We start from the raw sequence: 19,263 nt of genomic DNA, 5'->3' as shown, positions 1-19,263 counted from the left end.
CAACCTGAAGTGACGATTTGCTGTGTGTTTTGCTTTTTTTTTTTTTTTTTTAAATCTGTTGATTCAGTATGTCACTCCTCAATATACACAGCTTCTTAAAAATAATGCCTATTATTTCCAATATGTAGCCTATCTATGCCTTTAGTTATCTTTACAGACAGTATAACCGGCCCGATCCATTTAGCATAGGCCTTTCATAAGAGTCTATTGTAGCAGTTTAGCAAACCCCCCAAGGCCCACCATCCATCCTCCAGTTGGCTAACTGTTATTCATTGAAACTGATAATATATTACGAGTTATTTGCTGTGATGCTATAGGGCTGCAGGCTTGCCTTGGCACATTTCTGTTCAATCATAACGTGGTATTAGCATGACAATAGCTTTAATCAATCAGTTTTCTCTCATTACTGTACGGCAGCTCTGCCAGACATGATAACAACCTGTAGTGGGAGTGGACTGCTGTTCATCAGGTGTGACAACATCATGACATTTAGGGGGTGTTGTTTCAACTCTTGGATTTTAAAGTCAAGTTCTCAGCAATAAATGAGAGCGATAACAGTAAAGCTTCCCTCTGGCAGAAGTTGCATGTTTTTTCTGTTTATATTAATTATATCTTAGTTTCATGTTGTTTGTGGTTTTGACAAATTTTCCTTTTAGTATTGTGATAAAACGGTCTGGAATTGACTTGATCAGAGGAGCTGACTTGAGGTCCCTGATATTTGTTGCAAACAGTAAATTTGATTTAACTTTAACTCAAATATCTAAAAATGCAGAAAAGCAAATCCTCAAAAATTTTATCAGTGATATTTTCGTTCACTTGTATGTATTTATTTCTGTTATTGAAGGTCACGTTTTTATGCTCAGATGTTTGGCAGGATTCAGTGAGTGAATCTAATCAGCATCATTACAAATATTAAGTAATGTCAACTGTACCCTCATACACACAATAATAACATGGACTGAACCACCACTCACAACCACTAGCACTTTATATAGCCTCTGTAGAAATTATCCACATATCTCACTTATCTTAACTGCACTACTGTATAATTCTGTGTAATTAATTAATTCATTCTACAACTGTTTATAACCTGCATAGTTCCCATTTCTGTATAGCTGTATATCTCATATTTCTGTATAGTTTTTCATATTTGTATCCTGTTCATAGCCTGTACACAGCTTGTACTCACTACAGCCTGTACACACTTATAGTTATAGCATATTGATAACATACCTTCATACCGTGTACATTATAACATACCATTATAGACCCATTTCTGTAATATACTTACATATCTATATTATTGCTAATATATATTGTAATATATCTATATCATGCCTAAAGTACTTCTGGATGGATGGAAACTGCATTTCGTTGCCTTGTACCTGTGACATGTGCAATGACAATAAAGTTGAATTCAATTCTATTCTATTCTAATGTCTGCTATTACGTATGTCTAACATACTGGATGACTGTAAACTTACTATCTTCATGGAGACTTTGGTATACTTTAATTTTTTTTTCTTCACAAAAACAACGTCAGACAGGAAAATGGCATGTATAGATCCAAAATCAGATTTAAAAAAACTAAAGTGAATGTGAACCTTAGGTTTAATATTTTAATTTCCATTTTATAAAAGTTTCTTCCGAAGTAGTGTGAACATTCTCGAGCATCTGCCACCTCTCTCTCTTTCAGTCCCACATTATTAAAATGTGTGACTAAAAAAATTAGTCAAAAACAGCAGCTGTACATTTTGCTTTTAACATTTTGTGACAAACTGCACAGAAGCAGCTTCTGTGCTGGGTGATGTTTGTTAGGCTGTTTATTTACTGCATTTATGCTCACTCCCTTTAAGTAGTTCGCTAAGTACTACAACAACCACAAATTTACATCTGCACTGTGAACAAATCACAGGGATGAGAAGTGCAAAGGAATGTGGTGAAGTCAGCTATGAGCAGTGTTGGGTAAGTTACTTTAAATTAGTAACTTAGTTACATTACTAGTTACTTCTATCAAAAGTAACTCAGTTACTTCAAGTTACTCGTTACTTTCAAAGTAATTAGTTACTAGGCAAAGTAACTTTGGATTTACTCTGAATTCTCTTGTTAATGTGTTGCTTCCCTAACTGGATACCCAGCAAGATTGCCAGTCTTCGAGCTTGCTTACACGTTAGCACTATCCTGCCACAAGTGCACTGTGCCACCTACCAACAGAAAGGAAAAAATAATGTGCATATTTCCACAAGAGAAATCCCACGCCTGGACCGTCGTCGACTGCCGGCATGATTCTAGCCTACGTCACAGCATCATGTGCGCTTTTTACATCCAACACAAAAACTGCAGTTGTGGTGCTTTCGATTGTACTCAGAACTCGGAAATTCTGCCTTTCGAGTAGGAAGATGTAGGTAACACCAGACTGCCAATAAGCTTGTGTCTTTTTTTTTTCATTGTAGCTGAAGTGCAGTTCCTTTTCAGCTCAATACAAAACGCGTAATATTTTCTCTGAGACGATTCCGTTTTTTACAGCACAGCTGGCAACTCTAATAACTAACCTTATGAACAAAATAAAGTTCAATATCAGTAACATCATAGCACCCGCCCAGCAGTATAGAAAGTCCGTCATGCTAGCTAGTAGACAGTACGAGTTATTGTAACTGACTGTAAAAAGTCAGCACAACGAAAATAAACTCCACCTAAACTTGGTTTATATCTGACCCAGATAGACTGCAGGTCATAACATCTTACCTGAAGTTCAGTTCACCTGACACTCGGACCGGTGGCCGCCTTGGCTCTCTCCTCCTCCCCACCATCGGCCCACTGAATCCAGCTATGGCTGCATATGTGTTAAGCAGTAATTTCTTTTTATAGAGGGCTAGCAAAACAACCGTTTTCGAGGGCATTGCCATATTGGAATCCCGACTTCTCTGACGAGGCTAACCAGAATGCGTTTACTTGAGGGTCTGTGTTCCGATTCCTGAGGTAGGTCGAACGAAACACACAAAGTAACGAATAATGACCCTATCGAAATCCCAGTAACGATTAACGCGTTCCTGATTTTGGCATAATAACTAGTTACCGTGCTCGTTATCACAATAATAACGTAGTTACTGTAACGCGTTAGTCCCTACACTGGCTATGAGATTCCATTATTTTCTTGTTATTGAGCAAGTAGATTTCAGTAATAATGAAAACAACACCAGACAGGAGCATATTATGAAATAAAGCCCCGATCAAAAGTTTAAGACCGCTTTTTGCATGGCTGGATCTTAACAAGGTTCCAAGTAGAGCTTCAACATGCAATAAGAAGAACTGTGAGTAAGACAAAACATTTTTTTGAGCATGCAGTTTATTGAAAGCAACGCTTAAACTAAAACAGGCTGTTTTACAGCTGATCAAAAGTTTAGGACCACACCTCCAAAAAACCCCATAAATCCCCAAAATATAAATCAAAGTTCCAAACATGAACTCAATAATGAGCAGCGCCACCATTATTGTTGATCACTTCAAAAATAGGTTTCCATGAGGTGAGTTTGAACTTTTCCCTAAGTGGTGAAGATGCCTGCACGAAGGGCATCTACTGTCTGGACTGTTGTCCATTTTTGTATACTTCCCTTGCCATCCATCTCCAAAGGTTCTCAATTGGATTTAAACAGGGGAACACGCAGGATGGTCCTAAAGAGTGATGTTATTCTCCTGGAAGAAGTTCCTTGTCCTGCAGGTATTGTGTACTGCAGTATTGTCCTGTTGAAAAACCCAGTCGGTACCACAAAGATGAGGCCCCTCAGTCATGAGTGATGCTCTCTGCAACATCTGGACATATCCAGTGGCCGTTTGACGCCCATGCACCTCCTGAAGCTCCATTGTTCCAATGAAGGAAAAAACACCCCAGACCATTATGGCCCCCGCATAGAAAACATCCCAGGTGGGATCTGCTTGCCATGCCCGTAACGTTGGAAACCATCAGGACCATCATGGTTAAAGTTTTTCTCATCAGAGAATAAAACTTTCTTCCACCTTTCAATGTCCCAAGTTTGGTGCTCTCTTGCAAAGTCCAAATGGTCAGTTCTGTGGCGTTCAAGGACACGAGGCCTTTGCAGACGTTTTTTGTTTTTGAAGCTCTTCAGTCTCAGATGCCGTCGGATGGTTATGGAGTTAATGCTTATGCATTTCAACAACCCAACCATGTTCAAGGAAAAGTTGTATTTTTTTTGCCTTTGCCATCAGAACATCATGACAGTGTGACTACCTGACAGAAGATGACAATGAATTCACATTTTTTGCACAGATTTGGCCTTTTAAAGGCATGTGGTACTAAACTTTTTATCAGGACTGTAAATCATTCAGTAGTAATTTGTACAAAACCTACCTATCAGATTTAACAATTTATTAACTGGAGTTACTTGAATGCTGTGCCAGATCTTTCCAGCTGACTTTGACCCCTGTATGTGTAAATATGTATATTTATCAGAAGGGAAAGAACCATTGAAAGAGGAACATAACTGCTCTGATCTGTGGGGCATACAGCACTAGGTTATTAAAGTTTATCCTACAGATGCTTATAATTTGTTTATTTCTTGTATTTTAATTCTAAACATGTACACAGGATAGCTTTTACCTGACCAGCATGTGCAGTATGGATGATCGTGGCTGTGGCAGATGCTTCAGGCCCATCCAAAAATGTCACAACAGTATAGGACACTGATAGCACAGTAGGTAGAGTGGAAGCCCTGTAATCAGAAGGTTGGGGGTTCAAATCCACTGAATAGTCACCTTGAGGTACCCCAGGCACTAGATTGGTGACTGCCTACTGCTTCCCTGAGTGAAAGGGGTAAATCCAGTAAGGCATTTCCCCATGGGGATCAACAAAGTATACATTATTACAGTGCCCCCTCAGATTTTTCTGGTGTACTTTTACAAATATCAATTCAATTTAAGTCACGCAACTTAATAATTAAAATATTAAATAGCCAAAACGATACTGTAGGAACAGCCAAGCATGTATTAATTATTCAGTTAATAATAGCTTACCGATTATACCAACATGACTGATTTTAGTGCACAGTGGACTTTAGTGGGAAGTTAGCTACTGAAAAAGGTCATCATTAGCTCATGAGGCAGACTTAAAAGCATTTCACTTGAAATTTGCAAAACAAATTTGCTATAATTATTTCGTACATTTGAATACCGGTTCTCTTGGTTTCCCATGAGCTTCTTTACACTTGGATTTTTTTGTGTAGGCTGTAGAGATAGTAGCATTGATTTGGCTTGGGTGGGTTGACCTTATCTAAATTTAGTAACCAACATTTGTTAGCAACCCACTGATGTAGGTAGGTAATTAGCTATAAAACGTAAATAAATAAAGAAAGACTTTACACGGGCCTATGCTGATTTAAACTTATCATTTTGAAGGAGTTAAAGGAATCATCTAAAAATACTGATGAAGTCCTTACATGTGGATTGCCTTTGAAGCAGTGTAGATCTTGTCCAGACCAAGACCAGGTTATCACAGAAAGACCACAGCAGGCGAGCAGGATCAAAGGACACAATTACAATACACAAATAAATTAGACAGTCTGAGGTGATACATATTCTCTGTACTGATACACACCAAAGATACACACATTAATACTTTCCATTTTCCTTTTCTGTTATTTGTAGATTTGACATCACCTTAATTTAAAATATTCTGTAACATATTTTTTATCATCCAATACCTGCTCATTGTTTTCTTCTTAAATTTGCCAGCATAGCATAACGATAACTAAATTATGCTGTGAGTATATAACAGTATAAGCTAGTATAGTATAGTATATTCTTCAGTTTAAGCAGTGCTTAGCTTTTCAACTATTAAACCACACAGGAGAAAATGGAGCAAACACAGACTCATTATTTTGTAGTAAAATCAAAGGAACTCTGCATAAACATGATGCTAGGGTTCCTCTTTCAGGTGTTCGCCTACTTTGGAAACTATTGCTCATAAAAGCGTTACTTGTCATTTGCGAAGAATGTCAGGGTGTGTCCTTTATAACAGGAATCATGTCTATACCATAATCAGAGCGACCACAATTGATAACATTTGCCAGTTACTGTTGTTGGGAGACTAAACAAATAAAAGTGTTAAATGATTAACTTCGCCCTGGGTTTAGGGTGTGCACACTAGCTATTGTTGCTACATAAGATAAACAGAAAGATGCGGTATGTGGCTGTGTCAGGGACCAAGCAGTAAAGCATAAAGGACACAGGTGGTTTTAATTCAAAAAAGGGGTTTTATTGACCCAAAAATATGAAAATATATTTAACAAAGCCAAAATTTAAACAGGCAGAACAATAAAAGAGGTCAACTCAATAGACTAAACTCAAGATAATAATTAACAATACAAAATACAAAACAATTAAACAAACATGAAACACCCCCCAGGCAATGAAGCATGTGGTGCTATCCAATTAGGCTGTCAGTGGTACTTCAGGTCTCCCAGCCCTTTGCCACACCTTTTGCCAGACAGGAGGAGAAGCCAACCCCCAGGTAACTCAAACAAAGAAAGATGTATTAATATAACATAAAACAGAACTTTGACCTTGCAAGGTTAATATGTGTGCACGCCATATAAACATTGGAAGGTGTGATGGAAAAATAAACACATTTAATAAAGAAAAAATATTGAACAATAAGTAGAATATTTTAAAGTAGTGACTGTAAATTAAACTAAGGTGAATCAACTGGTGGTGAGGTGTGGAGCTTACCATGTGTGGCATGCCATCACAGGCTGCTTTGACTTTTTTCATTTTTGCATCCATCATGTCCTTGATTTGTGGTATTTTTGTAACATTTTCTAATCGCACTCACCTTTATCTCCTCACATCATTATTTCAGTTCTTCCACTAAAACTAACCGCATTAACTGCCTCCTGGTTTCAAAATGACTTCTAGGTTTCCTTCACAGTTATCCTTCCTATCACAACAAATAGGAAGTTATTAAGCTAAAGTGACCTTGAGCAAAACAGAAGATTGGAGCTCTACTGACCCCTGATTTTCATCACATCTCAGTCTCATAGATAAAGAACAGATATTCGAACAAGATCACTCAAAACCTTCACAGGTTCTGTCACCTCAGCTCAAGGGGAAAACTGTGCCTTGAAAGGAACAGCTTTTCTGAGAGATGAATGGAGCGAGAGAGAGAGCGTGGGGAGAGATGTTTCCTGGCAGGCTGGGATTAGATGCGCTTCCATAAATATGCTGGGCAGCTTGGTATACTTTGTGCCCACTGGTAAAAATAGGCCTTCTTCCCAAGGGAAGTGATGACGTTTGCAGCCTGCCTGCATCACCAGCCACGAGTCGGCTTCATCTTCATACTGGAACAGCACAGACACATTTGTGGGGGGGAGGGAGCATCAGTGATCACCATGGCAACACATGCAGAGTGACGCAGGTAAAGGCAATAGAAAGGAAAAGAGGTAGTGATTGGCTAGCAACTGCTGTGGTGTGTTTATGTGTGTATGTGTGGGTGGTAAAGAAGAGGAGGAGGACTCAGTAGCCCAGAATTGAGATTAGCATACACACACACACACACACACACACACACACACACACACACACACACACACACACACACACACACACACACACACACACTCAGTGTCCAAGTCTGTTAGCACGGTCAACAATTCAGCCTAGGAATGAGATGATGTGATTTAGCACGCTGCTTGAGCAGTGACTTCAGAGGCAGAGGAAAATTGTGTTATTTGCCTCTCTCACAAACACCATCCTGGATATTATGCATGCATACATTTAGGAAGAAATATTCCCCACACTCTGATTAAATGCTCTCAAACTATGCAGATGTTCTATTTCAGTCCTCCTAAATTACACCTTGTTGACAATATGGTTAGTTTTACAAAGCTTTGTGTCACATTCTTTGCTGTCCTTTCTTGTAGAATAGCCTCATTTTTGTCATTTTCATTACAGTCTAATATAAATATGCTTTTAATGTTAATGTGTTAGACATATAACTGGATTTACAAATTATCAACACTGTTGCCAAAAAGCTGAACATTGTGACATTTGCAATGATGTGTCATTTTTGTTTTTATATTCTTAGCATTTAATAAAACGAAGAAGGTAACAAGTCACTCCAGAATGCTCTGCAGTAGTTTGGTACTGTGTTGGGAAAGAGTTTTAGCTTGCAAATAAAAATGAAATATTAAAATGTTTGAAGATGAGGTAGGCTAAGTGATCATTTCTGGGGGTTTTTTGTTTTGTTTTGTTTAGCTGAAATTGCAGTTCTTGATCAGCTGCAGTTAATATGTATGTATATTCAACTATTTGTGCAATGTAACTTTAACTGCTCATGACAGCTTAATATGAACGCTTTTATGTTTTACACAGTTGAGGGGGATTTTAGATTGATCAATACTGCCACCTAATGGCCACAGTTGAAAATGTCTGCAGACAGCTGGAGAATTTTTCTCTAAATGCATGAAAAAAAAAAACATTGCTGTAATTGATGTTAACGTTCCATCTAATTTCAAGTTGAAATGCAGGGGTATTCAAGTCTGACCTAAGTCTTATGTCTGAAAGACTGCAGCAGTGCTGCAGTTGGTTTAATGTCCTACTGAAACATTGGTTACATCAAATTGCTTGTTAATCTTAATACAAATTCAGTGCAGCCATGACTGAACACAGTAGACTCATAGATAACTATAAAACAACCACAATAACGTCACTATATCAGCACAAGAGGTCACTATACACCATACATTTTCTTCCATAGCACACGCCTTACAACTTTTCTCTGCAACAGCAGAGGGAGATATTTCATTTCAATTCAACTAAACTAAAAGCCTAAACCGTTTTAGGATGTAAAGCAATTTACATAAAGTGTAGCACTATTTGATTTGATGCATTTCATTTTAAAAAAAAAACCCTGAAAACTGATCAAGTATTTCAGATTAATCAATATCGTCACCTACCCAATACCCACAACTGAAAATGTCTGCATTTGTTGTTACTTTAATTCTTAACATTGACTGAAATAATCTTCGATTGTTTTTACAGGTGAGAATGAATTAGCAGTTATGTTAATGAAAGATTAATAGTTTAGAAACAAGAACTGAACAATATCCTGCCTTCCACGGTTTTTTTCATTGCAACTGTAGATGTCTGTTGTGAAAAACAGCCGCACCCTTTACCGTAAATGAAAATGAAAGTAATTATTTGTCTGAGTAAAGAACAAACACACATAGCAGTTCAAATATTCAATGACAACTATGTAAGGAAGAAGCGCAAACGAGGTAGGTCATCTACCGATTACCTTTACTGATAATAATATTGCATTATGCTGCTTTTAAGATTCAAGTATGCAGTATTAAATATTAGGTTACATATCCTCAATGTGTTAATCTTTAATAGCATTAAGCGTTACACTACTAACTGAAACGCAATGTCTCCCCTTTCATCCTGTCCTATATTCTAGTTGAGAAATAAATAGGAATGTTAGCGAGGCAAAATTTATATAAATAAGTCATGTTTAACTGTTACAGTGTTTCTATATACAAAATATCGGATGACCTAAATTCATTTGTAAAATATAAAAAAAAATACAATTGTAAATAAACATGAGAAAAGGCTAATGAATTTGTTGGAAGAGCAAACACAGTAAACCAAAAAATGGAATTTAAAAATTTTAAATCAGCTACACTATCACAGGAAGTGAAAGCGAAAGTAAAACTTAGTGTAACCACTAAGTTTTGTAATATCAGTCCTCGATATCGGCAGCTGCTTTTTGCAAAGCCTTAGAGCAGGGGCGATTCTAGAATCAGAGCTTTGGGGGTGCTGAGCATCCAGAGAGCTACCCAGCCAGGCAAGATAAACCTGTCTCTGTCAGTCCCTGCATCCTTAAATGTTGTCCTGAGTTTTCTCTGACTGTCACGTTGGTGCATTTAAACCCCTGTTCCTCCCTGTCCTCATCGTCTGTTGCCTTCATCTACGTTATCAGTCATCATAATTTTACCATCTCTGTGCAAGTCTGCAAATTTCTTTATTAAATCATAAGATTCTTAAATTCATCAAGTCTCTCTGTGCCTGGGTCCTCGTCACGATACATGACATCACAGTTTTTTACATTTTAATACAATTTAATTCCCACATTTGTGAAACGAAAAGTCTGTAACAAAACCATCAAATCTGATAAAGGTTATGTAAATGCTGCTAAAGAAGAATGGATTGGAATTAAAAAACAAAAAACAAAACATATCCTAACCTTAATTGCTGGGGAGAATAATGAATGATGCTCATAGTGATTAAAAAGTAAACTGAGTGCATTTTTTGGACAGAGATTCACTTTTAATGTGTATTTAATGTGTATTTATAATATAATCATCTAGCAGACCTTCTGCCTTCAGAACAACCACGATTACCGACACTAACAAGCTGATCTACAATATGGCAGCAGTGATCAGTGAGATGCTTGGCAACAAGTTGAGCAGCCACAAGGGGCAGTACCCTCCATGGAGAAGGAGGCTAGAGGGCAAGATCAAAGTAGCACGGAGGGAGGTTAGCCAGCTAACGGAGTTGCAGAAAGGTGCGGCAAAGAAGGTGCATAAGAAATACAGCAAACTGTCCATACCTGAGGCCTTGGAAACTGCCAAGCAAAGACTCACAGCCTTGGCCAGCCGCTTGAGGAGGTACACCAGAGAGATAGAAGGCAGGAGAATAAACCAGCTGTTCTCCACAGAAAGCAAAGGTGTACTCTCAGTGGCAAGGGAACAATAATAAGAGAACAGCACCACCAAGGCTGGAGACGGAGAAATACTGGAAGAGCATATGGGAGAAGGACGCAACCCATAACGGCAATGCTCAGTGGCTAGTGGATCTGAGGGCAGACCATAGCGACCTCCCTGAACAGGGTCCAGTAACCATCACAGTGGCAGATATCCAAGAAAGGGTCTCCAGTATGAAGAATTGGACAGCACCAGGGCCCGACATGGTTCACTGCTGTTCTGCATAGGCCTGAACCCCCTCAGTGAGATCATTAACAAGACTGGCTACGGATACCGACTACGGAACGGAGCAGTTGTCAGCCACCTCCTGTACATGGATGACATCAAGCTGTATGCCAAGAGTGAACGAGACATCGATTCACTGATCCACACTACCAGGCTATACAGCAATGAAATTGGAATGTCGTTCGGACTGGAGAAGTGTAGTCGGATGGTAACAAAGAGAGGGAAGGTAGTCAGAACTGAGGGGATTGAACTACCAGAAGGCAACATTGCAGACATAGAGGACAGTTACAAGTACCTGGGGATCCCGCAGGCAAATGGGAACCATGAAGAGGCCGCTAGAAAGGCTGCAACCACCAAGTACCTGCAGAGGGTCAGGGAAGTCCTGAGGAGTCAGCTGAATGGTAAGAACAAGATCCGGGCCATCAACACGTACGCCCTGCCCGTGATCAGGTATCCTGCTGGGGTAATAGGCTGGCCAAAGGAGGAGATAGAAGCCACTGACATAAAGACAAGAAAGATCCTTACCATGCATGGAGGGTTTCACCCCAAGTCCAGCACCCTGAGGCTGTACGCTAAGCGGAAGGAAGGGGGCCGGGGATTGGTGAGTGTCAGCACCACAGTCCAGGATGAGACAACAAACATCCAAGAATACATTGGGAAGATGGCCCCAACTGACCGAGTGCTCAGTGAATACCTCAGGCAGCAGAAACCCAAGAAAGAGGAGGGAGACGAGGAACCATCATGGAAGGACAGGCCCCTGCACGGTATGTACCACCGGCAGATAGAGGAGGTGGCTGATATCCAGAAATCCTACCAGTGGCTGGACAAAGCTGGACTGAAAGACAGCACAGAGGCACTAATCATGGCAGCACAAGAACAAGCTCTGAGTACAGGATCCATAGAGGCTGGGGTCTATCACACCAGGCAAGACCCCAGGTGTAGGCTGTGTAAAGATGCCCCAGAGACAATCCAGCACATAACAGCAGGGTGCAAGATGCTAGCAGGCAAGGCATACATGGAACGCCATAACCAAGTGGTCGGCATAGTGTACAGGAACATCTGTGCCGAGTATAACCTGGAAGTCCCGAGGTCAAAATGGGAGATGCCCCCAAGGGTGGTGGAGAATGACCGAGCTAAGATCCTGTGGGACTTCCAGATACAGACGGACAAAATGGTGGTGGCTAACCAACCGGACATAGTGGTGGTAGACAAACAGAAGAAGACGGCCGTAGTGATCGATGTATATATGAAGTGTCTTAAATACTACAAAAAAATGCCATATTAATTGTGAAGCACCAACGTCTTGTTACTGTGGATTGCTCACGGAAAATGAGTTTAAAAAGATGAGCATATTAAAAGAAAAAAGATTGTTTTAGAATAATCAATACTGCCACCTATTGCCCAAAATTGAACATGTCTGTCTTAGTTCTTTATCTAGAAATACAGAATCTATAATGAAAAAGTATTATTATTGATAAGGACAGACCATAAAAATCTATTTAGTAGTAGCATTAAGCCATTTCAATTATCTTCTTTTCCACCTTTCAAATGTGAAGATTTGGGTGGGCAGAGCAAACAAGTAAATTAAAAAAAAAAATCAGAGAAAGTTTAGATGAAGCAGACGCTCAAAGTCTTTCCCTCTTTTGTAGCTTTTACAAGAGTCCAGAACAACACCACTTGAAATGATGACCATCAATTTTTAAAATGTTACACATTTTAAAAATTGTCACCAAAAAGTGAACATGATGAGCCATCCAAAGATATGTTTATGTGATAGAACTCTCTCTGCTAAAAATGTATCGTATCCAGTTTTTTTATGATACAGGAGTGTTCTTTGGCTCTGCACCTTTAACACACACACACACACACACACACACACACACACACACACACACACACACACTTGTGTGACCTTTAAAAACTATAAAATCGGAATTCAAGCTCTGACTTTAAAATCCATGATTACCGCCACCTAGTTAAGTTAGGATGACATGAATTTTTGCATTCATGTTTGACATAGCTGAATTCTACTTTTAATATTTTAAAAGTAAAATAAAATGCCCTCTCATTTATGATGTTGTATTTTGAAACAGGCACATCATGGCTTGCCCTCAATGTGGAACTAAACTCGAAGGGTCATTTAACATCTGTCCTAAATGTGGCTTCAAGTTATCTGCCCTGACTGAAAAAAGTGCTCAAGGTAGGTGTCATATCATAACAGTAAAAATTATATTAACACTAGTCCAAGGAGTTCATTTGTGGTACCACAGGTGAATATTTAACAGGTGAGAAAACTTACTGGACATAAAGCATAAGTGTATCTTTTCCACTATCAATAAAGACTTTATGAATATTTTTCCTACACAGTATTCTAGTTTGGGTTGCTATAAAAATTTAAATGATTGTCTTGTCTTATCTATATATATTTGCATAGTAAAAAAAAAAACCAACAACAACTTTTGCCAAATTCACCGTTGTTTGATATATGTAACTAACCAAGCAATAATGGTTAAACAGATGGTGCCACATCAGCACATCCAATTTCAACCACTGCTGAGGAGAAAAACCAAAAGGAAGATCAAGACCATGCTGTTAAAGAAAGCACTACTCAAATACAGGTGACAAGGCTGAGAAATACATGTTATATTTGTGAAGTTACATATGTAATAGGTAATTTATCCAGCAATTTTGATTGAGAAATAAAAATAAAAATCCTCTTTTTGAAAGTGAAACCAAGGTTTCATACCAAAGTGATCAACTGCAGTAAACAAGCTCTTAAAAACAGAGTAACTAGTTTCTGCAGTCCTTCCACATTCAGCTTACGCAAATATTTCTTGTTCAGACAGTGTGCTAACTTACACGTTTCACTAAGGTATGAGACTGCAAAGATGAACTTTATGTTTGACATAAAAAGTGGGACAGTTTTTTATGTGTATTAGATTATTTGTATTAAATAAAAAGATGTTTAATTTCTGCCTCCAGAGAAAACTAAGATATACTTATCAATTTCAAAATGGTTTTTGAAGAACTAACAATGTAGCTTTTTTTTCAGGAACAGTTGGCCACTGGTGAATCAGAACCAACCAGAGATGATGCTACATCATCAGATATCATTACAGGCTCAGCCACAGCAGAAAGTGGAAGCACATCCTCATCTCTCCATATGACACATTTGAAAAGTGAATTAGCTGCTCCCCCTCAAGTTACAGATACTTGCAAAGAGAAAAATATGCTAATTGCTGTGACTGCTGAAAGTAATTCTGAATCATGCAATAAGCCAACAACACCTGAAACCAACTTGTCTGTTTCCACAATACTGCCATCCCCTGGAACTGCAGGTGGCAAAATACCAGCACATGAAGCAGAGAATGCATTGAGTAACAAAGACGACAGACCAGATGAACATCAAACTGCTGCTGACAAGGTAAGTGGCATTCATTCTGGACTCGTGTCAGAAATAATGGATTGCATTTATATAGCGCTTTTCGGGGCCCTCAAAGCGCTTTACAATACCACTATTCATTCACTCTCACATTCACACACTGGTGGAGGCAGCTACAGTTGTAGCCACAGCTGCCCTGGGGCAAAGTAGTCAAAGACAAGAAATGTTATTCAGATGATCAAAATATCCAGAAAAGACAGAAATCTACAAGCCTCAGCCTACCAACAAAGGGAACTATCAAAAGGACCAAGGTATTGTAAAGTCAAACAGAGTTTTAACCCTCAAACTAAATTTTGCACAGAAACGCAATATCATAATAAGTATATGTTATCATGTTTTTTTTATTATACATAATATAACAATGAATATGTCATTTATCTACCGATGTTTATGAAACTTCCTCTTTCTGAATATGAAAAACTGTTTTGTTCTCTTTTTACACCAAGTTTATCCATTTCAGTCAGGATAGTTTGGGTTGCCATAAAGCTGTAAATACTTTTCCGTTATCATGTACATTTGTATGCTCAAAAAAGTGGTTAAAGATGTAAGCTACCATGACAATAATCAGCACATCAAATTTTAACCACAGCCGGGAAGAAAATCCATTAAGTCGATCAAGATCAGGCTTCAAAAGATGTTAAAGAAAAAAAAGGAAACATCGCCCAACAAAACTAAGGTATTATAAATTCAAATAAATTGTTCTAACTCTTAAACTGAATTTGTACAAAATGCAAAATCACAACATCAGTAAAAACATTATTTTCTTTTATTATAGTCATGTAATGATTTTGCCAGTGTGAAATCAGTTTTAATTGTGTAATATTAATTAATGGTCCATTTTGATATACAAATAAAAGTGAGTGAGAGAGAGAAAAGAGGACAGTTAGCGAATCAGGAAGTGCAGAGTATCGGTAAGGATTAGTAATGAGAGCTATGATACCTGCAAAGGTATGGAAATGTCTAGGAAAGAGGACATTGGACTTTTTGAACAGACTGTTTAACACACTCTTGAAGAGTGGGGGATGCTTGAGGACTGGACAAGAAGTGTACAAGGAGTTGAGAGATGAATGACAGATGGATTCATAGTGGGAGTGTGATTACATCAGGAATCAGGTGGAAGAGAGCTTGGAGAGGTTGAGATATGCTCTGGAGAAAAGAGGAATTAAAGTCAGTTGAAGCAAGACGGAACACCTGTGCATCAATGAGAGGGAGACAGGTAACAGTAAAGCTGCAAAGAGTTAGAGGTACTGACGATATCATAAGGAATTCTAAAACTACCCAGGTTATTATGTTTTGACCTTCTATTTTAAGGACAGTGACTTTACTTAAAGTAAAATGTGCTATATAAATCAAATTGCAGTTTGAGTGGCAAGGCTGAGATTGTGCAGAGGAGAGATAGTGAATATTTTGAACAAAGGATGTTGAAGATGGAGCAGCCAGACCAAAGGAAAAGATGAAGACCACAGAGAAAGTTAATGGATGTAGTGAAGGAGGACATGTAGAGTGTTGGTGTGACTATGACTAACCATCTGATTCCTGTATGACTTTTAGAACGTGATTTTCTTTCACTGTATATGTATACATTATGGTATATAAAATAATGAAAAATATATTCTACTTAGTACTTTTTACTTATTAACTTTCGCTTTTTCAAAGGTTGCTGATATTAATTCAGACGAGGAGACAGATTCAGAACTGACAGAGACAAGGGAACCAGGAAATGAAGATATAGGTATCTACAGGCAAACAACTTCCTGCCTTTCTGGACCTCAAGTGGAAGAGAATATCTTGATGCCATCCAGTAAATTTCAGATACCAGAAGAGTAAGTGACAGGACTACAGTATGTATTTGACATTATTTGACATATTAAACTATGAAATTAACATTATTGCCATTTTTTCCTCCTTTTTTCCAGTTCATCAATCAATGAAGAAATACTGGTGCACTTTCATGCTGTCATTTCTAAAGAATTTCATTTGGAACCAGAGAAAGACATGGTTGTCTTAAAATCTGAAGTGTTGTTTGGAAGCTGGGATGGTTTTACTGAAATGTTCCCAAGGTATAGCTTAATAGTTTTTTATAACTAAAAAAACAACAGAGAGAGAGAGAGAGAGAGAGAGAGAGAGAGAGAGAGAGAGAGAGAGAGAGAGAGAGAGAGAGAGAGTTTTACAAATTCTACACTGAGAATCAAAGAGAGTGAATTTAGACTGCAATTATTTTTAATCATATTCCCTTTCCCCCCCAGGAACAATTATTAGCCTCTGTGGAATTATTAGTTTGTCACTTCTCTGTATGTTCCATCTCTAACAAGAATGGTTTCTGTTTAATAGCCCTCTTGGGGACAACCAATATCTTATTGAAAGACAGTATCGGATTCCCAAGGAAAAAATTCAAGAGAGCATTCCCTACAAATATGCAGTTTACAAAAAGGAGTATGACTTTATCTATGAGACCATCTACCAGAAAGAGAAAAATGACCGCGTCAACAGGTGCCTAACCATCGATCCAGAGCTTTTAACTGCAGAAGGTATTTTGAATTTTATTGACGCAAATGTTCACATATTGGTTTACTACATTTGCACAACAGCACAGTGTGCTATCAATCGAAAAATCTAGTAAATGAAAAAATACCATGTTTGGTATGTTACCCTCTTTCATCCTCATCCCTGCCAATCACTGAGATGAACACCTTTTTCAGTAGAGAGATGTTTATTCCATTTCTGCTGTCTGTAGAAAATGTTTAACTGGATTCAATAAATGACACTGGAAATTCACACAGATTGGGTCCAGGGACACGATGATTCTTGAAAAAGTAATCAGTGTAGTATTCCTTATAGTTTGTCATCTACAGGGAAGATGCATTTTTGTTCATCAAATGGACAGTTTGATAAATTTAGAGCAGCAGCAGCAAAAAAAAAAAAAAATTAAAAAAAAAAATGAATATACCACTCCACTAGCTCAGTATATACACTGGCCTGGTCCCGGACAGGGGGATGGGGGTCATATTTTGTTAGACCTGTCATCGATTTGGCAGTGATTTTTCAGACGTGTTTTTAGCTGAGGTATCATGTTATCTCCAGTAAACACGAACTCTATATAAGAGGTGTTCACAATTGAGTTACTGAAATGTTCTTTTGGTTTGTTTTTTTGTTTGGTTTTCTTTTAAAGGTGAGTGGCACCAATATGATGATATGATCCATCCCAAACCGAAGAGTAATTGGCCTTGGAATTCTACAGTACAAACTGTGATAGAAGGGAGAAACTTTGCTGGCAGGGAAATGTTACAAATAATCTTTGATCTTCTCGAAACTTGGAATGAACAGAAAGTGGGAGAATTCTTTTCCCTACTGCAGCAGTTCTTTTATACATACAGTGGTCCTCTGCTTCATGATGGTAGAGAAAGACGATGGGGATTACCATATGATTCAAATCAGGTAAACAAATTTTATACTACAACAGGTAGCATTCCAAGATTCAATAATGCAAAAGTTAAAAGTATTGAATAGTGTTTTCCATACTCCACTGTGTATTGGCATTAGTCCTAACATTTCTCCTTTGCTTTTTCCAGGTGAAATACCTTCTTAAACATTTTCTGGACAAACACTTGAGTTTTGATGCCATAAAGAAGACAGCAAAAATACCACCTCTCCATGCAGGGATTATTGGTTTGCTTGTTTACAACAAGTATCTGAAGGACAGCATGACAAATCAACTTTCTAGTTTATGCAATCTTCTTTGCCTGCCTAAAATGCCAAATCATCATTTTGTTTCTTTCTGGAAAGACTTTGTAAAAGCTTTGCCATATGAAAACAGGTAACTTAAATATAGTTTTATTTTACTTATAAAATTAAAGGCGAAATTATAATAGATGAAAGATTCTAAAAAAAAATTTTCATAGACAATAGTTACAAAGTAGTATGGTATCATCAATCTTGATTCTCATTGTCCATATCTGATCAAATATTTGTGTAAAAATGTTGTGAGTTTTCCCGTGTAGTTTGGCATACTAGCATGTGAATTTGTCACTGACTTGTCTGACCACTGACATATTTTATTTATATAAAAGATTGGTTGCAGATGCAGTTGAGACCCTTTGCCATATCGCTATGACACGCCGTATTGAGAAGTGGGTGTTGGTCATCCCTTTGGTTCATCTACTGAGAGGAGAAAGCAAACCATATGAGCCAGTCCCACCTGTCTTGAATCCACAGTTTGACTCCTGGACAGGCTTGAAGAGAATCACAAGAACAGATTCATATGATGCTAGTCATATGTATGCACTTATCTTTTATAAATACACCAAAATTCAGTTTAATTCATCTGCCCCCAATAATCAGCTCTCATTTTTAATTAGGAATCTGATCCAGATCATGGAAGAACATGACTACCTGATAGACATTGATCATCTTCTTGTGCACTCTTGGATGTCTCTGATGGGAGTTGATTACCTAATGACCGACAAATTGGTTATGCGTGTTGAACTTCGAGACATTCTTCAATATTTGCAGTTCATTGTCAGTTCTGGCAACCGTAAACGCATGTGCATGGTATGTATTCTTAACAGTGGTATTTTGTTAGGACAGAGTGTCAAATATTAAAATGAAAAGTATTTATTTATACAATAATGTTAAATAGAGATTGATTGAGATTAATGTTAGTTTTATTTTGGTCCAGTTAATTATCGTTAATCATCTGCTGCACAAATTAACTTTATTTGGTTGTTGTTTTCAGTAACAATCAAGAAAACTAACTCATGGGTATGCTTAATGTGAATGGACTGATACTTATATCCCACTTTTCTACTCTCCTGGAGCACTCAA

General features: G+C 38.0%; 1 protein-coding gene across 1 annotated transcript in view; it reads left to right on the top strand.

The window, feature by feature from the left end:
- The first annotated feature begins 15,895 nt into the window (after window positions 1-15,895).
- The window catches only part of LOC113006391 (E3 ubiquitin-protein ligase rnf213-alpha-like), a 67,053-nt gene continuing 63,685 nt past the window's right edge, over window positions 15,896-19,263 (top strand). Inside the window, exons 1-8 of the mRNA XM_080289394.1 lie at window positions 15,896-15,951; window positions 16,065-16,265; window positions 16,359-16,502; window positions 16,774-16,970; window positions 17,612-17,877; window positions 18,012-18,256; window positions 18,510-18,716; window positions 18,798-18,990. Coding sequence (XP_080145520.1) covers window positions 15,896-15,951; window positions 16,065-16,265; window positions 16,359-16,502; window positions 16,774-16,970; window positions 17,612-17,877; window positions 18,012-18,256; window positions 18,510-18,716; window positions 18,798-18,990 — 1,509 coding nt within the window. The remainder of the gene's footprint in view (window positions 15,952-16,064; window positions 16,266-16,358; window positions 16,503-16,773; window positions 16,971-17,611; window positions 17,878-18,011; window positions 18,257-18,509; window positions 18,717-18,797; window positions 18,991-19,263) is intronic.

This window comes from Astatotilapia calliptera, chromosome 15 (assembly GCF_964374335.1).
Source record: "Astatotilapia calliptera chromosome 15, fAstCal68.1, whole genome shotgun sequence".
Classification (NCBI taxonomy): Eukaryota; Metazoa; Chordata; class Actinopteri; order Cichliformes; family Cichlidae; genus Astatotilapia; species Astatotilapia calliptera.
The sequence above is the reverse complement of the archived record's forward strand: the minus strand, read 5'-3'. Positions and strand labels throughout refer to the sequence as shown.